Source organism: Zalophus californianus, chromosome 1 (genome assembly GCF_009762305.2).
Source record: "Zalophus californianus isolate mZalCal1 chromosome 1, mZalCal1.pri.v2, whole genome shotgun sequence".
NCBI classification, from domain to species: domain Eukaryota; kingdom Metazoa; phylum Chordata; class Mammalia; order Carnivora; family Otariidae; genus Zalophus; species Zalophus californianus.
In genome coordinates this window covers 41074842-41101452 of record NC_045595.1, presented here as the reverse complement: position 1 = coordinate 41101452, position 26611 = coordinate 41074842, and the positions used below count along the sequence as shown (strand labels likewise).

Here is a 26611-nt window from a genome sequence, read left to right as displayed (position 1 = left end):
TTAGTGTGGACCTAGATTCAAGCCTAAATCTTTATGTGCTCAAAACACAAATGTTTTCTTATGTCCCATTCTGTCTCCTCATTTGTGATAGTTCTATGTGAGGAAGAATTACAGATTTCAAGGAAGAACCAACACTTTGAGGAGAACCGTTAAGAAGTGACTCAATGTTGATGAGCCACACAAACTAAGAGCAGACCCTACAGCTGGTCACATAACTATGAATCCAGAATCACAAGGCCAGTTGCCCTTGGAGGCCTGTTCGCATTGACTTAGGAATAGCTTCATTCTGTTTAGCTAAGATGTCAGTGGTGTATAGTAGAGTTCAAGGTTTTTCCTTTGGATGAAAAAAAAATAAAAATAAAAACAAAAGATGGCCTGATGGACAACTCAGTTTTATTCATTTGACAAAGATTTCATATTAAATGTAAGGTATACACCCAGGTATATTAACCTACTAGGATCAGGTGCAACTTAAAAGGATAATGTTATGATTTCAGTTGTGTGCCCCCACCCCCCCGCCAAAAAAGATTTGTTCAAGTCCTAAAGCCTAATTCTGAAATGATAGAATATGTTGATTTCTGCCCCTGGGTCCTGCCACAGAGCTCCTAAAACCGTTGGAATTTCCTGGGTGATAGTAATGCTTTTCTTCTAATGAGGTGTCTCTCTGTGGGCTTCGGAATAGCTTGAGGATGAAGACTGGTCACCAGAAAAACCATGATTAGAAGCTTGGAAATTTTAGCTCTTATCACTCATTCTCTGAGAAGGGGAGAGGAGCTAGAGATTGAATTCATAATTGATCAGGCCTATGTGATGAAGCTTCCATAAAAATCCCAAAAGTTTGGGGTTTTATAAGTTGGTGAACACAACTATATGCTGGGGGGTGGCACACCTCACCCTCTGTACCTCTTCTTCTGGCCATTCATCTGCATCCTTTCTTCTGGTGTATGTAAATAAATGTTTCCCTGAGTTCTGTGAGCCGTACTAGCAAATGATTGAACCCAAGCAGAGGGTCATGGGAACCCCAGTTTACAGCCAGTTGATCAAAGGTTCAGGTGACAGTCTGAGCCTTGTGATTGGTATCTAAAGTGGGGGCAGTCCTCTGGGACCAAGCTCTTAACTCATGGTATCTGATGCTGATTCCAGGCAGATAGTGTCAGTACTGAATTATAGGACATCCGACTTGTGTCAGAGGATCCTTGATGTGGAGAACACACACACATCTGGTATCAGAAGTGTTGTAGTGTGTTCTGAGTATAAGTGTGGTCACTGGCAGTAAAGGAGATGCAGAAATTTTTTTAGTTACCTCAATACCTCAGAGAGTGACCTTATTTGAAATTAGGGTTGTTGCAGATGCACTTAGTTAAGTTACAGTGACATCATAATGGAGTGGAATGGGGCCTAATCCAATATGACTGATGTTCTTATAAAAAGAGAGAGATTTGTTGAAGGGGATAAAGGAGAGTACAGTGTCATTGCCATTTCTATTTTCTTTCGTCTGGCTTATCCATTTTAGAAGTTCTAGTTTCTCTAATTATTCTGACTGATTCGAGGCTTTCGAGAACTTCACCAATTGCTACAACCTATTAGCATTTCTTTCACTATTACTTTAAATGCCCTTTAAAAAAGTCACAGATTTCTATCACAATAGGAAAAGGCATACACTAGTATTCTCAGCCAACTATACTCCATATGTAGGGTTTGTCATTTGCCTTTCTTTGGAGGGAAGGCAAAAGAAAAGACAAAAAACTAGAATGTTCCCTTCATAAAGTCCTCTTATCCAGTCTGGAAACGGCTTCTCCTCTACCTCAGCTCTTGTCATAACCTTAATTCTTAGATAAAGAATCTTATGTGAAACATTAGTTACCTTTGCTGTCTAATGTAGATAATTGTGTTTGTAATTTATCTGCTGGATATTAAATTACTGATGGTGTTTTATCCAATACAGTGTCCTCCATCTTAACCTAATGCTAAAGAAATACATAATAAGAGACTAGAAACCCAAAGTAGTTTGATTTTAATATTCATCAAGCATTCTTTTTATTTAAAGTTTGTTTATTTATGCCATCTCTACTCCCAACATGGGGCTCAAACTCACAACTCCAAGATGAAGAGTTGCATGCTCTTCCAACTCAGCCAGCCAGGCGCCGCTCATTAAACATTCTTAAAAGAAGTGCTCACTTTAGACTGAGCTAGATTACTGCTTTCTGTAAGAGGAGCTTGGAGTTAGGAATGTTTGAGGTTTTAATGTAATTTACCTGCCCCTGCCTTGCCTATAGGTCCTATATAAAGTCATCTTTTCACCAGAGTCAGGTATCTGAAACATGACTTTTCATAAATTAATTGCATCACCTGCCAATTCTGTTCTTTTTCTAGCATGCTAGTTCATGGCCTGTGAATTTTTTTTACTGACTTGTGCCATTAGTAACTTAACATTCTCTCATCAGTATAAAACAGGAAGCCATACATGATGACATTAACCTTAAACATGGGCAATTAAGTAAATTGGTTTTCCGTTGCATGAGGAGGGAATCACGTAACAAGTCTTGTCCTCTGATTATATATTCATTGCAGCATTCACATTAATACCTAGAAAAGTCTGCTTCTCTTTTATCCAGTATGTTCCTAGGTATATCCCCTAGTTTCAAAAGCAGCAAAATGTGACTTGGAAAGTTGCCAAGAAAGGTGGCTAGTGAGAACTCTGTTTTTAAGGGGGGAGGGGTAATTTATAATTGGGAAATCTAGCTCAGAGATTTTAACTGATTCAACCAGTTGTCACTGGGACTATACAAGAGGGTATATTGGACCATACATTGAGTAGTCAATACTTAATTCATTTATTGTAAAAAAAAAAAAAAAAACCTTTTGGGAAAAATCCACAAGTTCAAAAAGCTCTTATAGTTTAGATCCGATCTATTGTGTATCTTTGAACATCATGTCAGTCACAGGTTTCTGCACGGTTATACATTCAGAAAAGCTAAATAAACCAAGTGACTAAAGCAAATTGGCATATCACAGGGGAGAGGTATGGGTCCAGAGACAAGCTTCAGCCTGTACCCATGGGACGAATCAAAGTTGTATAAATAAATCAGCAGTAAAAGAATTCCAGTTAAGTCCAGTGTTTGCCACACAAATCTCAGTTGCAGGCATGTTGTGGGGTAACTGGAAAAACAGAGATTTGTGTTCAGATATGTATGAGCTCTAGGTTCTGTTGGTACTGCATGATGCCATGGGTGAGTCACTTAACTTTTCTTCCCTCATTTTCTGGTCTCTTTTCACATCAGTTTTTAGTATTTGCTGTGTTCCCTCCCACCATGGAAGTTTGCACACATTGGTCTCTTCTGGAACACTTTTATCTCTCCATTTCACTATGTCTACATATCTTTATATATATATATATATATATAAAGATATGTAGTTATATATATAAAGCTATATATATAAAGCTATATATATATAAAGCTATATATATAGCTTGATTCCCAGCTCTCAGTGGTAGAAAAGAATATCTTTAAAAGTAATCCTTTGTGTGTAATAACACAATTGCGGTCACTTTAACTTGATTTGTTTCATAGAATTATCAGGGTCTGAGGACTAAAAGTTTGAAAAATATATATATATATATATATATATATATAGTAATGTATGTAAGTAAGAATGTATATATTCATATGTATACACTTTTGTTTCATATAAATGCAGTTTTAAGAAGAGACATAGGCTTGGGGTGCCTGAGTAACTCAGTTGGTTAAGCGTCGACTCTTGATTTCAGCTCAGGTCATGATCTCTCAGGGTTGTGAGACTGAGCTCCATGTCAGTCTCTGTGCTGGGCGTGGAGCCTGCTTAAGATTCTCTCTCTCCCGATCCCTCTGCCTCTCTCTCCAACTCAAAAAAAAAAGAAGAAGAGACATAGTCTCAGCAATATGTATACAGTAGCATTCTCTTATACTCATATTTAACCAACAGAATTCCACTACATGTACCCAGTCAAAATATAAAAACATAATAGAGGGAAAGGAGAGAGATTCCATCATTCATCCCGGTAAAACGTCTTTCTCTATTTTTAAATATACCTTAGCTTCCACTAACAGGATGAAAGAGATAATAGCCCACAGTTCAAGAGAAACAGAAGAACATCACGAGCTAGGACCTAAGTATCAGGGGCCTAGCAATTTAAATATAATTTTTAGAACATTCAAGGACAATTTTGACTTGCCTAATAAGCTACCTTTGGGACTGAGATATATTATATGATGGGGGATCACTATAAATAGAAACCTTCAAACCGAAACATACCAAGAGTTCAGTGTATATTGTAATGGGTGTTTAAATGGATATGCTTTGATAAACTTGATGGGGTGTAGGTGCTTTAGAAATGAAGAATGTATAGAGCCAAGCTGTACAGCTTTACAAACATTTTGTGGAATTGCATCTATGATGAATTAGAATGTGTGTGGATAAAAGTCACTGGAAGCAATAAGAGGTTTAGCGGTGACTGGTTTAGCAGTGACTGCCATCCATTTGAGTGGCTGACTTCAGGGTGATTTATCTCCCACGGCCCAGGCTCACTCTTGTTATGGCAGCTCCTCATGAGCCTCGGGATTTGATGCATTTCCCAGCTCTCAGTGGTAGAAAAGAATATCTTTAAAAGTAATCCTTTGTGTGTAATAACACAATTGTGGTCACTTTAACTTGATTTGTTTCATAGAATTATCAGGGTCTGAGGACTAAAAGTTTGAAAATAACAGTTTTTTTATAATACAACACTGTTTAAAAAAGGTTTTATGTGCATTTTATTGATTGATTGTGGTGGGGGTGCGGGGGGAATAGGCAGAGAGATAGGGAGAGAGAGAATCTCAAGCAGGTGCCACACCCAGCGTGGAGCCCAATGTGGGGCTGTATCCCACAACCCAGAGATCATGACCTGAGCCGAAATCAAGAGTCTGACACCCAAACTGAGTGAGCCACCCAGGTGCCCCTGTATGTGCATTTTAAATACAGATCTGAGGCAAAACACTCTTCCAAACACTAGTTGTGGTGATACTCTGAGTTTTTAAGCATCTCCTACTTGGAGGGTCTTATAAATTTTCTATGTTTTCCAAATTCAAAGCATCACCTGACTTGGAATGACATTAGGATATACTCAAGAAGGAGTCGATAAAAGTGGTGATTAAACCAGAGAAATTACTATTCATCTTGAACACTTCCCTGAAGTCCAGCTCTTCCCAAAAAGCTGCTTAGGGATGAAAAAACAAGGGTTCTGCAATGCTTACAGAAAATGGGAAATGTACAAAACTGTTGAAGTTGAGTTTATTTCCCTAATTCATCATTTGCTCAACCAGGCATATAGAGGCTCTGTTTCTACTTAAAGTGTGATTGGCATCCCAGGACTATATTCATCAAGTAAAATGTTTATTAAGATGAATGGTCCAAATCTACCCCTAGTGGAAACATGGTAAGATTTAAATTTATAAGAAGTCAAACCAAGTAACACGTAACTTGAACTAAAACCCATAAAAATATCAGTTACAACAAAAACCAAGGCTATAAATAAAAGGATGTAAGTGAAAAAATATACAAATATTTATCAGACAGATGCAACAAAAAAGAGAGAATAACAAGTGTTATTTGTAAAAAGATCGTAATAATTCAAGGCAAATCTCAAGAGTAGAAAGGATAAATACATTTTGAAAAAGTTTGCTCTGTCAGGAAGGTATAATAATCATAAGCTGTAATACTCCAAATAATATACCATTAAAAATATATCAAGTCAAAAGCAAGGAGAAAAATGAGAAACAAAATTGGTATATAGTCTCTGAGAGCTCTTCTTTTAACTGCCAATAGATCATTTTGCCAAAATTAGTAAAAGACAGTTTTGATACTCTGTTATAATGGAAGAAACAGATACACATAAAAATTTTTCTACACAAATAGAAAATACGCATTCCTTTTCATTCTTTTCACACCCTAATAAAACTTAGAAATGAAAAATAGCAAAACTATTATATACAAAGGAGATGGAAGAACAAACCGGGTGGGTGAAATGTCAAAAAGTAATGGATAATCTCTAGAATGTACCAGTGAAGAATAAAGATAAAACTAAAATCAGAAGTGAGAAAGAGAATATAATAGATAATAAAGAAATATTTAAAAACAAAGTATTCCATGTTGGACTCATATGTATTTAATGGAATCCAGTTAAGTGGAACATTTCTGGTAAAATAGAAATAATCAAAATTAATAAGAATTAGAAAGCCTAAATAGATCCATTAAGTATGAAAAAATGTAAATCAATAACCACCAATCGCCCCCCCACACACACAAAAAAGGGTTTTAGGGCCAAATAATTTAACTGTTTTTTTCAAGTTTTCAGGAACTAGATAAATATTTTGTTATATAAACTATTTGACAACATAAAAAGTTCAAAAATCTTTTCAGTTTATTTTGTGAGGCTTACATAATCCTAAGAACAAAACCTAGCAAGATAGCAAATAATTAGTACATAAATATTCATTTCATGAATATAGTGTGAAAACCTGAATGACATTTTGTCAAACAAGACTGAACATTAAATTAAAATTATTAATTAAATAAATTAAATAATGATAATGACCCTTTGTAAACTACGTGGGGATATTCTAGCCAATGTGCATGCATCATATCAATAGATCTAATAAAATAGACCACAGTATTCTCAATGGGTATTTAAAAGACATTCAATAAAATTAATGACCTATTATAGGAACAGAAAACTACTTCTTCCACGTCCCAAAAATGTCTTTAAAGGGAAATACTAGGAATACTTTTATTTATTTAATAAGAAAGGAAACACACAAATACCATTACTTTAAAACCATTTGGAAATGTTTGGACCAATACAATGAGGTATAAACAGGAATAAATGACTTAACTCTGAAAATAAGGAAACAAAGTTAGCATAATTTGAGGACAAAATGATATTTGGACTACTCAAAATCCAATAGTATCAACTCTAAATTTTTAAAAATTAATGAGCGTTCCATCAACTGCTTAGATACAAGAAAAATTTATAAAAAATAATAGCTTTCTAATATAACAACAGTAACTGATAAGAAAGTATAATGGGACAAAAAACTCCTTGAAAAGATAAAATAGATGTTAATAATTTGTATTAGTATGCAAGACCTAAATAAAGAAAGCTATAATACTTTATTAATATGAATGAATAGGTGGATGGGTGGATGGAAGGAGCGAGGGAGGAAGGGAGGGACAGATGGATGGATAGAAAGACAGGGAAAGAATTATAAAATGTTGGTGCTCCTGGGGGCGCCTGGGTGGCTCAGTCGTTAAGCGTCTGCCTTCGGCTCAGGTCATGGTCCCAGGGTCCTGGGATCGAGCCCCGCATCGGGCTCCCTGCTCGGCGGGAAGCCTGCTTCTCCCTCTCCCACTCCCCCTGTTTGTGTTCACTCTCTCGCTGTCTCTCTCTCTGTGTCAAATAAATAAATAAAATCTTTAAAAAAAAAATGTTGGTGCTCCTGGATGAAATAAAGCAACTGTGTATTATGAGGCTTTTAATTTTTCTTAGATTTTTCCTTGGCTTTAAAAAAACTAACAATCTGATTCCAGTTTAAATAATTCTGATGGTGTTTAGAGTAAGAAATAGGTAAGAAAAAGAATAGGTAATATTTTGAAAGAATAGTGAAACCTTATCAGTAATTTCCACAGAGTTTTCTTTGGATATTTGCTCAGGCAAGGAATTGCTGAATCTGATTAGAATTATCTAGTTTCATCATTAAAAAATCTGAACTCAGAATTCCAACTTTTAAAACCTATTTCATTCTCTTATGAACTGTTGATCTTTATCTCTCTTTCCTCAGTTTTTCATCTGTAAACTGAGGTGATAATAGTATCTTATTCAGATGTATAAATATATAAAGCACCTAGAACATGTTAGTTCTTGTTCTTGTTGTTATTACTATTACTACTACTAGCAGTAATGGTAGCTTTGTTTCTAAATTGTCCTTCAAGGAAGGTGCAGCCTACTGGATATTTACCCCAAAGATAAAAATGTAGGGATCTGAAGGGGTACATGCACCCTGATGTTTATAGCAGCAATGTCCGCAATAGCCAAACTATGGAAAGAGCCAAGATGTCCATCAACAGATGAATGGATAAAGAAGATGTGGTATATATATACAGTGGAATATTATGCAGCCACCAAAAAGAATGAACTTTTGCATTTGCAATGACGTGGATGGAACTGGAGGGTATTATGCTGAGTGAAATAAGTCAATCAGAGAAAGACATGTATCATATGATCTCACTGATATGAGGAATTCTTAATCTCAGGAAACAAACTGAGGGTTGCTGGAGTGGTGGGGGGGTTGGGAGGGATGGGGTGGCTGGCTGATAAACATTGGGGAGGGTATGCGCTATGATGAGCGCTGTGAATTGTGTAAGACTATTGAATCACAGACCTGTGCCTCTGAAACAAAAATACATTATGTGTTAAAAAAAAAAAAAAAGAAGATAGCAGGAAGGGGAAAATGAAGGGGGGGGAATCGGAGGGGGAGATGAACCATGAGAGACTATGGACTCTGAGAAACAAACTGAAGGTTCTAGAGGGGACGGGGGTGGGAGGATGGGTTAGCCTGGTGATGGGTATTAAAGAGGGCACGTACTGAATGGAGCACTGGGTGTTATACGCAAACAATGAATCATGGAACACTACATCAAAAACTAATGATGTAATGTATGGTGATTAACATAACATAATAAAAAAAATTAAAAGCTTAAAAAAAAAGGTGCAGCAATTTATGTTCCTGTCAGCAGAATGTTTTTTTCTCTTCATTTTTATAAAACATTTTTGCCAAACAGATGGTTGAAAAGTGATCTCATTATCACCAACTTCTCATTTCTCAGATCAATAATGAGATTGAGAAACTCTCCATTTGCTTATTAACATTTTAGATATTAAAGAAATACTTAAAATTATAACTGACTCCCCCAAATCAAGACAGTTGGGGGCTTAATATTTACTTTTATGAAATGGAAGATTACTTCTGCAGGAAAAAGAAAAAATTACCTTTTTATTTCTAGCTAGAAAAATTGACAAAAGTCCACCTATCTGGATTATTATATAGAAGAATATTCAAAAACATTTTTTAAAGATTTTATTTACTTATTTCAGAGAGAGAGAGAGCAAGCATAAGCATGGGGAGGGGCAGAGAGAGAGAAGCAGACTTCCCAGTAAGCAGGGAGCCCTACACAGGGCTCAATTCCAGGACCCCAGGATCATGACTTGAGCCAAAGGCAGAGGCTTAACCAACTGAGCCACCCAGGTGCCCCCCAAAACATTTTTTTAATCTGTCAATAGAGAATGACTTTCAAAAATTACAAAAACAAAACACAAACTGCTTCAAGACAACCATTAGCCAAAAAAGATGTATTTTATTTTGGTCAGAGACGAAGCAGTGAAATTGACATTTTCATGTATCAGATTTTCATCTCATCTATGTCATGTGTCCATTAGACAGTGTTTTCCTGAGGTCACAGCAGAAAATTCTTCACACAGACATAAACTCAGAGTATGTACTGGTCATTTCCTGTCTTACGGTATGACAGACTTCTTCCATAAATTGCAAATCTGTATCCTTTATTCATTTCTCCTGTTGGAATTCAGAACTTGGTTTTACGGATTTACAATACATCCTTATGTATTCAAGCTATTGATTATATCTTAGTTTAATTCACTGGGAATATCTTCTTTCAGTATGTCACTTTCCTACTAACTTTGTTTATTATCATTCATAAAAGTTTTCATGTTCACATAGTCAAAAAAACAATATTCTTCTTTTCCTAAGAGTTTTCATAAATTTTCCTGGATTGAATGGGATATACAAGCTGTGGGAATTTGAGGAGGGATATGGAGAAAACTTTGAAATGACTGTTCTTTGGAGAGTGTGTTATAAAAAAATTGGGGGATGTGTCATGGGGAGTAAAACTTTGGGGGAGATGCAGGTATTTAAAGAAAACTTTGGGAAGATTTTGCTGTGAATTTCACCTTGTTTCCCCACAACTTTCAATAAAATTGCATCACTCCACTTAGGAGATGACTTTTTTCCCTGGGGAAGGGGCATCAGTTGTTAGCTTAGTGCATAATGGGATTCCACTCTTGAATCCACCCCTACTGTTAGTAAGTCTTGAGTTGGGTAGTGTCAATCCTCCAGTTTAATTCTCCTTCAATATTGAATTGGCTCTTCTGGGTCTTCTGCCTCTTCATGTAAACTTTAGATTCACTTTGTCAATATCCATACACTAATTTGCTGGGATTTTTTTTTTATTGGGATTGCATTTATTCTATACATCAAGCAGGGAAAAACTGACATTCACAATATTGAATGTTCCTATCCATGAACATAGAATATCTATCCATTTATTTAGTTCTTTTTCGATATCTTTCATCAGAGTTTTATAGTTTTCTTCATATAGTTCTTATATGTATTTTGTTAGATTTATATCTTAATATTTCATTTTTTGAATGCTGTACAAATAGTAATGTGTTTTAATTTCAAATTAACTTGTTCATTACTGTTATATAGGGGAGAAGCTGTCTTTTCTATATTAACCTTGTATCCTACAACATTGCTGTAATTGCTTATTACTTCCAGGCATTTTGTTCTGTTGATTCTTTCAGATTTTCTACATAGATAATAATATCATCTGAGAAAAAAGGTGGTTTTATCTCTTTCTTCCCAATGTGTATACCCTTTATTTCCTTTTTTTTTTTTTTTTTTTTTGCTGTCTTATTGAATTACTAAGATTTCTAGTAGTGTTAAGAGTAGTGATGAAAAAGAACATCCTTGCCTTGTTCTTGATGTTAGCAGGAAATTTTTAAGTTTCTGACCATTAATTATGATGTTAATTGTAGGTATTTTGTAGATGTTTTCTATCAAGTTGAGGAATTTTCCCCATTCTTTGTTTGCTGAGAGTTCTCATCATGAATAGGCCTTTCTTTCTCTCTTTCTTTCTTTTCTTTCTTTCTTTCTTTCTTTCTTTTTTTCTTTCTTTCTTTCTTTCTTTCTTGTCAGATGCTTTTTCTGCATCTATTGATATATCATGTGATTTTTTTTCTTTTTTTTTTTTTTCCCTACTGTACGAAAACTGGTTTGTGTCACCAGTTGAATATGGCAAAAGTGATGTTATGGTCCTTCTTTTTCTCTTTTTAAGTTTTTATTTAAATTCCAGTTAGTTAACATACAGTGTAATATTAGTTTCAGGTGTACAATATAGTGATTCAACACTTCCATACATCATCCGGTTCTCATCACAAGTGCCCTCCTTAATCCCTATCACCTATCTAACCCATCCCTCCACCAACCTCCCTTCTGGTAACTATCAGTTTGTTCTCTAATAAAAAACTTGTGCACAGTGAAGGAAAAAAGTCAGCAAAGTTAAAAGGCAACTTATGGGATGGGAGAAGATATTTGCAAATGGCATATCCAATAAAAGCTTAGATTCCAAAATATATAAAGAACTTATAAAATTGAACACCCAAAAAGTGAATAACCCAATTAAAAATGGGTAGAACACATGAACAGACATTTTCCAAAGATGATTCTTTATTAGATTCTTCATATAGTGGATTACATTAAATAAATGATTTTCAAATATTGAACCAGCCATACAAAACTGGGATAAACCCCACTTGGTTGTGTTGTATAAATTTTTATACATTATTGGAATTGATTTGCTAATACTTTGTTGTAGATTTTTATGTCTATGTTCAAGAGAGATATTAGTCTATAGTTTTCTTACAATGTCTTCATCTGATTTCAGTATTAATTAGGGTAATGCTGGCCTCATGAAATAAGTTGGGACATATTCCCTTAGCTTTTATCTCTTGTAAGAGATTATAGAGAATTGGTATAATTTCTTCCTTAAATGTTTGGTAGAATTTGCCAGTGAACCCATCTGGGTCTTTTGCTTTCTATTTGGGAGAGTTATTAATTATTAATTAAATTTCTTTAATAGTATAGTTCTTATATGTGTTTTGGCAGAATATGACTTTCAGAGATTTGGCCCATTTCATCTAGGTAATCATATTGGTTGACACAGAATTATTCATGGTATCCCTTTGCTAGCCCTTTAATGTTATAGAATCCATAGTGGTACCTCTTCTTTCATTTTGTAATTTGTGTTTTCTCTTTCTTTTCTTAATTAGCGTGACCAGAGGTTGATCGATTTTATTGATCTTTTCAAATCATCAGTTTCTGGTTTCATTGATTTTTCTCTATTGATTTCCTGTTTCAAATTTCATTGATTTCTAATCTTATTATCTCATTTCATCTGCTTACTTTTGATATGTCTCTCTTTTTTAAATAGTTCCTTAAGATGGAAACTTAGATTTTGATTTTATATCTTTCTTCCTTTCTAATACATGCATTCAATGCTGGAAATTTCCCCCTAAGCATTGCTGTCTCTATATCCCACAAATTTTGATAAATTATATTTTCATTTATATTTAGTTCAAAATATTTCTAAATTTCTCTTAAGATGTTTTCTTTGACCTATGTGTTATTTAGAAGTATGCTGTTTAATATCAAGTATTTGGGGATTTCCCAGCTATCTTCATCTATCTTTCTGTTACCAATTTCTAGTTTAATTCCATTGTGGTCTGAGAGAAGACATTGTAGGGTATCTTTCCCTTCAGATTTGTTAAGGTGTATTTTATGGCCTATAGTGGGGTCTTTCTTGGTAAATGTTTTATGTGAGCTTGAATAGAATGTATAATCTGCTGTTGTTGAATGAAGGAGTCTATAGATATCAATTGTATCCAGTTGATTGATAGTCCTCTTCAGTTCAACTGTGTTCTTACTGTATTTATACTTATTGGATCTGTCCATTTTGATAGATGGGTTTTAAGTTCTTCAGCTATAATAGCAGATTCATCTATTTCTCCTTAAAATTTTATCTGTTTTTTTCTTTATGTATTTTGGTTCCTTGTTGTTAGGTATATATACATTAATAGTTGTTATGTTTTGGAATATTGGCCACTTTATCATTAGGTAATGCCTTTCTTTGTCTTTGGTAACTTTTCTTATTTTAAAGTCAACTCTGTTTGAAATTAATATAGCTGCTCCCAGGGTGCCTAGGCAGCTCAGTCAGTTAAGCAACCAACTCTTGATTTCAGCTCAGGTCATGATCTTGGGGTCCTGGGACCCCACTCAGTGGGGAGTCTGCTTGAGGATTCCCTCTCCTCATTTCCCTCTGCTTCTTCCCCCACTCACGTTCTTTCTCTCGGTCTTTCTCAAATAAATAAATCTTTAAAAATTTTATATCTAGAGCTACTCCCACTCTTTTTATTATTAGTGTTAGCATGGTATATTTTTTTCACCCATTTACTTTTAATCTATATGTGTCTTTATATTTAAGTGGGTTTCTTATAGACAAGATTTAGTTGGTTCTTGTTTTTTAATTCACTCTGACAGTCTCCATCTTTTACTTGGTGTATTTAGACCATTGACATTTAAACAGTTTATTAATATAGTTGGATTAATATCTATCATATTTCTTTTACTTTCTATTTGTTGCCCTTGTTCTTTGTTTCTGTTTTTACCTTCCACATTTTCTCTGTCTTTTGTTGTTTTAATTGAGCATTTTATATGACTCCACTCTCTCTCCTTTCTCTATGAAAATCTAAGTTCCTGACTTCTATCATTATCCTTCCCTATGTAGGACTTCTTTTAACATGTCTTGTAAGGCAGGTTACCAGCAACAAATTTCCTTAATATTTTTTATTGCCTGAGAAAGTGTATATTTTTCCTTTTACTTTTCAGGGTACTGAATTCTATGTTGGTGGGTTTCTTCTCTCAACACTAAATATTTCATTCCATATGATTTCTTGCTTGCTTCATTTCTGAGGAGACATTGGATATAACTCTTATTTTCCTTCCTCTATAGGTAAAGTGTTTTTTTCTTGGGCTTTTTTCAAGATTCTCTGATTTCTTTTGAGGTTTGAATATGCCTACGTGTAATTTTTATGGCATTTATCTTGCTTGATTTTCTGTGAGCTATTGGATCTGTGGTCTGGTATCTAACATTAATTTGGGGAAATTCTAAGTCATTTTTGCTTCAAATATTACTTCTTCTCCCTTTCTCTTCCTTTTTCCTTCTGATATCCCCATTAAGTGTGTATTATGCCTTTTGTAGTTATCCTACAGTTCTGGAATATTTTATTATTTTTTTTTCAGCCTTTTTCTCCTTTATTTTCGGTATTAGAAGATTTGATTTTCATATCTTCAAGCTCAGAGATTGTGTTCTCAGCCATGTCTAGTCTATTAATGATCCCATCAAAACCATTTTTCATTTCTGTCACAATGTTTTTTATCTCTAGCATTTCTTTTTTATTGTTTCTTAGAATTTCCCTTTTTCTGTTTTCATTGTCCATCTATTTTGCATATTGCCTGCTTTTTCCATTAAATCCCTTAGCATATTAATTGTAGTTCTTTTGAATTCTTGGTCTGACAATTCCAACATTCCTGCCATACTTGGTGCCTATTCTGATGCTTATTAAATCTCCTCAAAGTGTGTTTTTTGCCTTTTGATGTGCCTTGTCATTTTTTGTTGAAAGGCAGATGGTGCACTAGGAGAAAAGAACAGCAGGAAATTGGCCACTACTAATGTAGTGTAAGGTGTGGAGGAGGGAAAGCATTCCATAATCCTGATTAGGTCTCATTCTTTTGGTGAGCCTGTTCTCCTGGACTGTGAACTTCACCCGGGTTTCTTCCCCTCCCCCATTTGATGAGATGTCCAGAGGGCTTGAAGTTGTCTGTTTCTGTTCCCCATGTTGAAGGTGAGAGGGAGCTAGATTTGGGTATTTCTATTCCCCCAGAAGAGGTGTTTGTCTCTGATAAAAACCCCAGCAGGTTAGGCTCTGGTAAAATAGTTTCTCCTGAAAGCAAGCGTTGTTAAGAACAGAATGCTTTGGCTTATTTCAACATAGTAAATGGTTCCTGTTCTCTTCCCCTGCCAGATACATGGGGGGGATTTTTCCCCAGTATTCACTGTGAGGACCTCGAAGAGCTCCTGGAGGAACAATTCACAGAAATGTGGGGAACCCCCTACGATTGGGTTCCCTGGAGTTATAACTCTCAGGCTTGTCCACACTGACCCTCCAGCAATTCATCAATTACAGCTCAGGTTTCTCTACCCCCAGTACTGGCTCCTGAGCAAGTTTCTGCTCATTCGTAGGTTTCTACTCCAGCAAATTAGGATTCTCTGTATTTACCTGTTGTTTTTTTTCCAGTTGGAGGCAGTGATTTTCTCTAACCTCATTTCATGCCAGATCTAAAATGAGTTGTTGATTTTTCAGTTCATTCAACTTTTTACTTGCTTTTAAAACAGACTGTGATGTCAAGCTGCTCATACACTGCCTAAAAACCAGAAGTCAGGGTGACTGGTCCATTTTTAATTGGATTATTTGCCTTTTTATTATTGAGTTGTAATTGTTCATGTTGGCTTAGATTTTATGTCCCAATTTCAGAAAGAAAATCATTCTATTTTGCAAAACATAATATTTAATTATACCATTTAATTGATCTGAACCTAAATAAGAAAGTAAAGAATAAATGGTTCCTTTGGGGCAGTTTAAAATTTTAGACAAAAATCAGAAATTTTAGGTATTTTTTTAAATTACAGTAAACACTCTGATTTTTTAGTTTTTCTTATACTGACTCTAAAATTTTAGATCATACTCTTTACCAAAAAAAATAGTCTAACAATAGTCATATTTGACATTAAACCTAATCTTTTTTCTTAATCTTCTTCAGTAAGACTTTGAGATGAAAACCTAGTCTTTTTTCTTAATCTTCTTCAGTAAGACTTTGAGATGAAAACCTACACTTCTGAAGTATCAGGAAAACTGATGGAATACATTGGTCTGCTGTTGTAATAAACATAGTGAGATTTCTTTCAGAGCACTTCTTCTGGAAGAAGGTATAATTTTATTCTCTCTGACTGCTTAGGAGTCCTTTTCCTGACTCACAGAGGCTACTGACATGAAAGGAAGGGTGTCCAGGCAAGGGTTGTCGTTGTTGTTGTTGCTGTTGTTGTTTTGTTGTTTTTAACCTATTTTGGGTCCTGGGTATAGCCACTCAAAACAACCTTGCAAGAATAAATTTTGGTGAACAAATACCCCAAACTTACTGTTCTCTTTCCCTCAGATCTCCTGATGGGAGGAACCCAAGGAAAAGACAGAAGATGAAGGAACCATTTTATATATAATGCATATAGGTCAGCTGCCCAAAAAAGAGGCAGTATTGTAGGTACAGAGATTTCTGGGGGAGTGTAGCCAACCGTGTTTGCAATGATAGCTCTAACAACATCCCTATTCAACATGCTCTTCTTTCAGAATGACTTTGACACTCCTCCCCACTGAGTGGGGAAATCTATGTCTCCCACCTTGAAACCTAGTCCTTTATGACTGCCTTGAGCAATAAAAAACAGCAGGAGTGATGCTATGTGATTGCTAAGGCTAGTTCGTAAAAATGCATGCATTTCTATCTTGTTCCATCAGCACAATTTCTCTTGGAATCCAGACACCATAATATGAGGAAGCCCAAGCACACTGTGGAGAGGTCTACCTCAAGAGGAACTAAAGTCCCCAGCCCACAGGTATGGCTGAATTCCCAGCCAGCAGCCCACCTCAACTTGCCAGTCATGTAAATGGGCTTTCCAGTCCCCTGTCAGCCACCCCAGCTGATGAGATTTATAACAGAGATGAACTTTCCACACTGATCTCTGCTCAAATCACACAATCCAGAGTAGAATAAATGATCATTGTTATTTTAAGCCACTAACTTTTGGGTAATTTATTACACAGCAATAGTAATTGGAACTACAAGTAAACATAAGACATTTGGCACAGCTTGGTCAAGTTTCCATGAAACAATGACTTTTTATTCCTGTGTATGAATGGATTCCTATTCTTATATACTAGTCTTTTCATTCTATAAGGGACAAATATCCTCTTAACTAAATTTTCAGCTTGTAATAGAAGGATTTAAAAAGAGAGAGAGATCTGATCCATGAGTTAAATTGTTACTCAGGGTAGTCTCTCATGACTTGAAATACTTTCATTCTGTGTCAGAATTGTCCCATAAGAAGAATGAAGGGGGAGAAATCGGAGGGGGAAACGAACCATGAGAGACGATGGATTCTGAAAAACAAACTGAGGGTTCTAGAGGGGAGGGGGGTGGGGGGATGGGTTATCCTGGTGATGGGATTAAAGAGGGCATGCTCTGCATGGAGCCCTGGGTGTTATACACAAACAATGAATCATGGAACACTACATCAAAAACTAATGAGGTAATGTATGGTGATTAACAACAATAAAAAATTTTTTTAAAAAAGGAGAGAGGCCTTGTCCTAAGTCACAAAAAAAAAAGAATTGTCCCATAAATCCAGAGAAATCCTAGAGTAATTCATGTTGACTAACAGTAAGTTTCTGTATGAATCTATAGAAATTTATCAGCATGTTGAATTATCTCAGTGTCTTTTGGGTTTTGTTGTTGTTGTTTTTAATTATGGTGAACATACCAAGGCAGTCTAATTACAAGGAAATGTGCCTTGCAATTGACCTGCAGTACCTGTTTCAAATACTGGCTTTCTCACCCGTACTCTATGATTAAAATATGTATAGGATTGCTCTTCTCAGCTTATGAGCCCATCAGTAAACAGCCTAACTTAATGATTTTCTTGTGCAGTTATTGCAGAATTTTAGGGTTAGGAAAAGATGTGAGTGATTATTTAGAGCCTTTCATTTATAAAAGAAGTAAAGATGAAGAATGGACTATCTCAGGAGGTATCACAATTGTTGACCCTGACTACTCATTAGAATCAGGTAGAGGGTCTCCATTTCCTAGTCTGTTCTGATTTAATTGTTCTGTGATATGGCCTAGGCATTTCCAGTATTTTTTTTAAGACTATTCATGTGAATTTATTGTCCAGCCTACACTGAGAACTGCTGGGTGTAGTGAACTGGGTAGCCCCATGTTTTGCAAAGCACAGACCACGTACCCATAGGCAATACTAAATAAGGTAGAATAAGAGATCTATTCTATTTTTAATTTTGTTTCAATCATTTAGGTTAAATCAAGGAGAATGGTTCAATATGATGTTCAGTTTGTCACTAATGGTTCTCTAATAGTAGCTAATCCCCTTTTAACTAAGAGAGCAAAGGTCTCAGTCTCAGACACTTTGAACTTGTCCAGCTAATGTCCATTTACATTATTTTGGACAGTGTTCCTTTGCACTGTTTTCTACTCATTGTTTTCATTTTGGCAGGTAACTATTATTTTGGTCAGCGGTTTTCCATTTAAGATGAAGACATACATTTTCCATATCAATTTCCATGTAAATAGAAGTCTAAGAAAGTTTATAATTTTAAGAAAAAAATAAAGAGCCTTTGTACTAAGATATAGCAAAACACAACTATGGAGGTATAACTCTATGAATGAAATCACTAGAATACACTGAGTTAAAATTACTGTGAGAACAAAGATGAGGCATCCTGATGGCACAAATGCTTAGTTAGATACTCCATCAACACACCACCACCCAGAAAAAAAAAAGTCCCATGTTGTTAATAATGAACTTGATGTTGCAATAGAAAAGCTGATCCCTTTACAGAAAACAGATATTGGACACAACCTGAAATATGCCTGAAGTGCCTTTGACTGAGTTTTTTATCATTTTTTATGTGTCACTCTTCCAAAAATAGTTCTGATGGATCAAGCTGGCATTCTCAATCCAGTAATGGAGCAGTTATTCCAGTTTGCTGGTATCAAAGAATATTGAGCAAATTTTGATATTAACAGACTCCATATTACCTGCCTTTAAACATCACCTGTTCAGACAAGCAAGCTTTGGACAATTTCAAATGAAGCTGTTAGTCAACAAAACTAGGACTGTTTAGTATTAGGACCTTTTTTCCATGTTTCCGTGGCTGCTAATTATTTCTATTCCTTGTATGAACAGTGAGTATTTGTAATGGATAGTGACCTTGCTGCAGCTGTTTTGGGTTGGTGGGGGGCAAGTTTTAATTTGGTTGGTCAGAAATACACGTCTACCAGCAATTCCTTCAGGGACCTTCATGGAGGAAAACACCACCCAGGTTCCAGAAGGTACCAGCAGGTTTGACTGTTTTCAAGGCACCTGCGTATGATTTACATGCCGTGTCAGGATTTGGAAGGCAACCCAGCGATGGGATGAATGATTAATATTGGAATCTGTGCAGTAACAGGCTGCGTAAAAAGTGACGAAAAGGAGGAAGACCACCTATTCAACCTTGCCTCCCGAATAGCCATCAAAGGCTTTTTCCCCCCTTAAAATGGAAAATTATGCTTCTTGGCAGCCTAGCAGCAGCATTTACATTGAGAGAGCTTACTAGGGAATTCGTTTTTTGCTGATAATTTGTTATACTGCAAGTTTATGCTACATTTGCACCGTTCGAGAGGTTTCCTGAGTTCTAAGGTTTATTTTATCCCTTGATTTTTAGCATATGGTAGATAGCACAGTGTACTTTCAGCCTACCTATAATTATTAATGATCTATCTGCTTATTTATTTTCACCTGGCATGGGTTATCACATCATGTACTGTTTAGTTGTTTTTGTTTTTTTGGGGGGGCAGAGTGGTTTTTAAATTATGTCAGAAATTCCATTAGCATCATCATCATCTAAGAAAATGTGGGGAAAAAGTTAATAAGCTCCTCTTCTATTTCATTTCATGCACACTGAATTTTCCCTTAGCATTTATTTCAAAGATGATTTGGATTATAAATCCACTTACTGTTTATACCTGTAACATGTTCTGGAAATGGAATTTTTTTCTAGGAGACATCTATATGATTAGATGAACAAATAATTGGATGATCAAGTAAATCTAGCGAAGCTTTAAAATTTTTTTAAGTAGAAAAAAACTCAAAATTTTATTGTCATCAAGGTGTAAATATGAACCTGAAATGATCTGCAATGAAGTTTAAGTTTTCTGGGGACAAATGAGCAATTTGTGGATTAATCTTGATATCCTCTCTCCCCTCATACTCCCAAATAGACTACGTTCTCACCTGCCTTAGGGTCTTTGTATGTTTAAGTGCCCTAATATAAACCATTTTTATAACCCTCTTTTTTTAGATAGCTTGTATTCATGTTGCAAATCTCAGCTCAACTATCAGTTCACCAAAACTCCAGAAAATCATAGATTGCTCTATGTACTTTAAACTTGCATTATTACAGTATAATTTTACATTGATTTGTTGTAGTCATATGGTTAATCTGTCTTTCAACTGTAAACTCCATGAACATATGGACTGTTGTTTTTTTCACCATTGTATCCCCAGAGACTAAAGTACAGGTGGATGCTTAAGAGATAGTTTTAAATGAATTATCTTATTTTTAAAAGATAGGACATTTCACAAAGATCTGAAATTCGTGTAGCTTAGGGAAATGTCTCCTGCTTCTTAAACTCCAGTGTAAGCCATCAGAATAGGCCTGTCCCACTACTAAAAGCTCCATTTCTGAGTAAATCTCTGATCAGTGGCATTGAAAAGGGAAAGACTGGAAATTGCACTGTTGTCCTTTGAGAGGGAGATATTAAGGTAAATAGGGATGGGAGATGTCAAAAAAAAAAAAAAAATGAAGCTTTGACTCTACCTCTGCCCAGTTCTGATACCCTGTATTTGAGGGAAGGGGGCAGAGGGGGAGGAGGAGAGTTTAGGAAAACAATACAAAGAAATACTAACAAATTAAATTAATAGATAACAATCTACAATCTATTTGTTATTCAAAGAATTAATAGTGTTCCTAAAAATGTTTTATTTGAATCTAAATATATCTAAATAATGGATGCAATTTTATTGATAAACCTGTTGAGAAATAATCTATTGATTACTGCTTTACCACATTTTGACAAATTTTTTCAGCTTTACTGAGTTACAGTATACTAATTTTACTTGTGTTTTTCTGATACACCTCTTCTCTCGCCTTTATCACAGTTAATCAGCAATTAACTATACTGTAACCGTTAACAATGAAAAATTGATGGGGATGGGAATATAAATGAAACTTACCTTGGGAATTCCTTTCCTTTTTTATCTTTTTTTAATGTCTGAAATATTCAGTTACATCTTGATAAGAAATAGGATATTCTAATTAATAGCATAATTACTTAAATTATTAGTAGTAAATGTTTCATTCGTGTGAAAGAATTTGGAGTTTAGAATTATAATTATGTTATTTGATTATAATACTAGCTTGTGGTCCTATTTAATGTGGAACATTTAAACATATAGCTGTATGTAACAATAACTGCATTTTAAGAACCATTATATTCTACCCAAAAGATGCACAGATCATAAGTGTATGACTCAATGAATATTTACAAATTGAACACACTCAAGTATCCAGCACCGAAATCAGGAAACAACATGACCTTTATCCCAGAAGTCCTCATGGTGTTTCATCATAGTACTACCCATCCTTTGAAAGGCAACCATAATCCATGCTTGTGATACAATAGATTACTGTAATGTGCTCTTTGCTATCCAGTTCACATCTTTGAATTTGAGGCAGCCATGTTGACCTATAGTTACCATTAGTTCATTTGCATGGTCTAATAATATTTCCTTAAATGAGTGTTCCAGTAATTCATCTACTTCATTGTGACAGTGATTAGTTTGTTTCTCTTTTTTAGCTATTATGGGTAGCGCTTCTACAAATATTCTTGTAAATGTCTTTGGTGAGAATATACATACATCTCTGTAGGGTGTATAAATAGTGGAATTGCTGGGTCATAGATTATACATATGTCCTGCCTTAGTGGATACGTCTAAATAGTTTTCCAGAATGATCCTACTAATCTATACTCCTGTTAGTATAACAAGTTCCAGTTGCTCCACATCCTCAGCAGGACTTGAAATTTTCTCATTTATTCTGAAGTTATCTACAAATGGTCTGTGCCATGCAAATTTATTTAACCTTCATTAAATAAGCTTTCGAAACTTATAAAAATAGCTTGCTTCACATGTATATATCTGTTACCCTGACTTGGGTTTACTTATATTCTAGAGGGCAGAGACCATATTTTAGATACTTCTCTATCCTGGAGTGAACCTAACATGGCAAGCACTCAGTGAACTTTTGTTAAGGTGAATCTTAACTCTGTATACTGACCCATTAAAAGAATAGATACAGTAAGAAAGAAGAAGCATTTCTTCTTTCAATACAATATTTGAAAGAAGCATTTCTTCTTTCAAAACAATACAAATATGTTTTATTGAAAGAGACAAAGAGAGCATCCTTTCTAAATTTTGCTAAATTTTATTTTCCATTTATGTATTAATCTACTCAACTTCATGTTAGTGCTGAAAAAAAATCAGTGGTTCCTACTGTCTACATGTCTTACTTAATTGCTTCCTTCTTTCACTCTACATTGTAAATAGATAATTAAAAATTATATTTCCCCTAATGGTGAGCCTAACTACATTTCTTCAGGAAGGTGGTTTGGTTTTGATACGATCTAAGTTTTTTCCCCTCTTCACCCACCCATACCATAAGTGAAAGGAAATGACACATCCAGTATCTGTCTCTTCCTTATTCTTTCAACAAATATAACCAGCCAGTGTGCCTAAAAGATGTATTTATGTGTCTAAGGACATAAAGAAAATCCAGTTCCAATTTTCTTTTACCGAACTGCTTTCAAAATAAGCAAATAAACCTAGGGAAGAATTATAACTCACCCAATGCCTTGATGGAATTTAATAGTAACAGTTCTTACTTCCCTGAAAATAAGAGATTTCTATAGAAATGATAATCAACCTCCTGTGAGTATATGGAACTCATAAAACCGGAAGAGTTTCTAAAGGTCAGCAAGCATTGAAAGTTTCGTCCTGGGGATAAATTTCTAAATAACCCTGAGGAGAAAAGAGAGGGAGGGAAAGAAAAAAGTTCAACTTGATGAAAGTAAAATGTGCAAACTTAACAGTTTTTGGATTATCATTTAATTACAGCCATCAATCACCTCCCATCTGCTTTCTCCCAGTACTCAAGACATTCAGGCAAAAGCCACACAATCTGACCAACAGAGAATATATAGCCCATTCAGAATCCAAAGCCTAGGAAGCAATATTTAAGGAATTACCCTGTAGGAGATCTTAGGAAATTACCTAAAAGCCAGATAGTAGAATCCATCTTTCAAAAAATACTAGGAAAACCCAAGAATAAAACTATCTTTTTAATTAATAAGATAAACACTATTGCTTCCTCTTGTGTACCATTTAGAGGTGTTTCAGTCAGTGATCATTTTCAAAGAGCTTTGCTTCCCAAATCATTTTATTTTTATCCATATTTTTACTAATGCATGGAACTGGCCTGCAGTAAATAATTTTATGAACATGATTTTATATTCTTTTAAAATGCGGACCATTTGAAGTTGAGCTTTTAGAAATACATTTGCTCCATTAATTGATGCTAGAGGATGCCAGCAAATGTCTTTATGGACAGCTGTTACTTTTAGGGTTTAAAGTGTTGTAATTTCTTCTTATTTGAGGGGTTCATACTGACTGTTCCTAAATTCTGCAGTGAAAGAATTAAACAGCTTTAGGCTTTTGAAGCATCAGTGTGTTCAGAAAAGTGTTTCAACCATGGTAATCTTCTTGTCCTGTATATTTATCTCCCACCAGATACCTAAATGCTTCCCTCCTCTTTTCAGGCAGATAATTGCATACAGGTTAGAACCAGAGAGAAGAGTTGAGCCAGTGCTGAGCAGTGGATACAAAAAGAAGTGTCACCCTAGTGGAAGTAAAGAGACCATAATCTCTGCCCTTATTTATTTTTGAAGCCATAAATGCCCAGGGGAAAGCTTGTCGTTTATTTAGCTACAGCAATCTATGTGTGCAAGCACATATGGTTTTTAACTTGTTTTTATTTCCATACATTCCACCGTAGCAATCTACAGTCGTGAACCTCCTTGGTCTTCTCTCTAAATATGGGTTTCATCCCAATGATGTTGGCTACAGCCTTCAAGATTCTTCCTTTTTCAAAATGACAGTGTTCTCATTACCTGTTTTTTCCAACAGAGTTCATCTGGTGATTTAATGATCAGAAACATTCAGCTGAAACACAGTGGAAAATATGTGTGTATGGTGCAGACGGGGGTGGACAGTGTTTCGTCTGCTGCCGACCTCATCGTAAGAGGTAGACATTAATGCCTCAGTGGTTTTTTGTTTTGTTTTGTTTTTGTTTTTTAATAATCGTACATCTTCACTGATCATTCCTTACTGGAGGAAAAACCGTCAGACCACATGTGAGCATGTGAGTTATGTTATTGATTTGATGCCCCCCTCCAAACAGACCAGAGACTATGTTGATAAGAATTTGCCCTTCGAATACCTCTCACTGTAATAAGTATTTCACAGCTGCTGCCAAGCTGATGTATTTTTGAGCATGTCATTAATGCAGCGATAGTGTTTAATATGAAAGAGAATAGTGATAGTGTGTATATGTGTAGTGTGTACACAAAACCAGGATCATCCAGAATGCCTGAGAGAATTTGCCAATCTGAGTTACTGTCCAAGGTACTGATTTGCTACTGAGCTGAAAAATGACCAGAGTGCGTGATAGACTAAAACAGTTCTAGATAGAAAACTGGGAACTACAGAGTTGTACCGGTAGATTAAAGGAAAAGGCATCATGCCAAAAGTAAACGATGTTGTATTTGGAAGGGTGCAGAAACCCTCAAAAAGTGGGCATCATTTGCAACCCTAGAATACTATGATGTTGAAATCACTGACTCTCATCCAGATTGAATATCTAACAGCAGAAATGTCAAAAAGAAAACGTGGTAGTTTTATTGCTAGGGAAATGCCCTTTTTCCCTAAGTTTTTTTGAAATTACGATCAGTTGTCAGTATTACAGTGATCATGTGACATTCTTCACTTGGGTAGAAGATGATATTTACGGAATTGCTGCCCACCGTTTGCGTTTTTGCCTTCCTTAGGTTCACCTGGACCACCAGAAAATGTGAAGGTAGATGAAATTACAGATACCACAGCCCAACTCTCTTGGAAAGAAGGTACAGATAACCATAGCCCAGTTATATCCTATTCTGTCCAGGCGAGGACACCTTTCTCCGTGGGTTGGCAGACTGCCACAACAGGTAAAGGGGAAGAGTCAAATACCATCAGTACATATAAATGGATTTTAAGTCAGTGCTAAGACCTGCAGACTGTTACTTCTCTGATATATTCCTTTTTAGTGCCTGAGGTCATTGATGGGAAAACACACACAGCTACTGTAGTCGAGTTAAATCCATGGGTGGAATACGAATTTCGGGTTGTAGCCAGTAACAAAATCGGAGGTGGAGAACCCAGTTTACCCTCAGAAAAAGTAAGAACTGAAGAGGCAGGTTAGTGTTTTTGTTTTCTGAGTAAAATGGGTTAGTAGGTTTCCCTGGGTGTGTACTTCCATTTCTCTCGATCTTGGTCTCCAGGCCAACAGGGGATTAACCTCAATAATCCATTGTTGCAATTTTCTGACCTACCTAATGGCAGAACTGGCCATATGGCATTTGTCAAAAGACACTCGTGTAAGTGATTCTGATGTAATGCGACATTTCCAGAAGTTCAGTCCATCATCAGCGTTCATTAGTGCATGTTGAGTGAATATGTTTTTGTCACTTAAGGTTATAATTACTATCTGACACAGTCACCCTGTTAACAGGGGAAGTGCTGTTTTCATTTATAACAAGCATTGACAAATTGGTAGGATAATTACATTTGGGAGTTCTGCTGCCAGGAAATCTCATTTCACCACCAAGCTCCATGAATGAGCTCAAGCGACTGATGATTAGGAATATTTTGACCCCTCAACTATTAGATTAAGAGAGAATCATTGTTAAAATTTTATGTTTCAGGCAACTATTAATACTACCTTTAAGACTGTTTTTACAATTCTAAAAATATCCTAACATTGAAACTGAAACTTAGGAAGTGTACATAATGTCACATTACTGGGGCATCTGAGAGGATCTATAGACGTTCCTTTTCAGAATCTGTAAGATTGATTAATATTAATTAAAATGATGTTTGAAGTATAGCTAGTGTATTACTTTAAGAACTGAGCCAAAACAGAAGTCATGGAATACATTTCAGTAATTTTAATGATGCTTTTTTACTCAGGACAATGCATGTGATATTTATGGCAGGAATTGTGAGAAATAGGGGAACCATGCCAATCTTTGTAGTCCATTTATTTATTCATACAGCACATATTTATGGAGTATCTACTGTGTGCTCAGCATTTCCTAGATATGGTGGATACAGCTGGGAACAAAGACTTCTATTGTAGTTGTGTCATAGAAATGACTAAGCATAAAGTTCTCAGTATAAGCAAGGCATCTGATGCCCATGTGAGGTTTATAAAGAATACCTCATAACAAGATTTGAGGAATTGAGTCTAGGTCATTTTTTTAGGTAAAGCCAATGTCGGTACGGCAGTTATATCTCTACTGTGGAATGTTCGTGCTGGATTCATTTCCCATCATCCCCAGTGAATCACTTTCCCTTGTTGTATTGACCT

At 35.5% G+C, this 26611-nt stretch overlaps 1 protein-coding gene across 4 annotated transcripts in view; it reads left to right on the top strand.

The window, feature by feature from the left end:
• CNTN3 (contactin 3) overlaps nt 1-26611 on the top strand; it is a 333748-nt gene that overhangs the window by 274454 nt on the left and 32683 nt on the right. For 2 of the 4 annotated variants that reach the window (XM_027585016.1, XM_027585015.2), the window contains exons 14-16: nt 24112-24229; nt 25032-25190; nt 25290-25439. In XM_027585016.1, coding sequence (XP_027440817.1) covers nt 24112-24229; nt 25032-25190; nt 25290-25439 — 427 coding nt within the window. The remainder of the gene's footprint in view (nt 1-24111; nt 24230-25031; nt 25191-25289; nt 25440-26611) is intronic. The other 2 variants (XM_027585017.2, XM_027585018.2) reach the window with 2 other exon arrangements.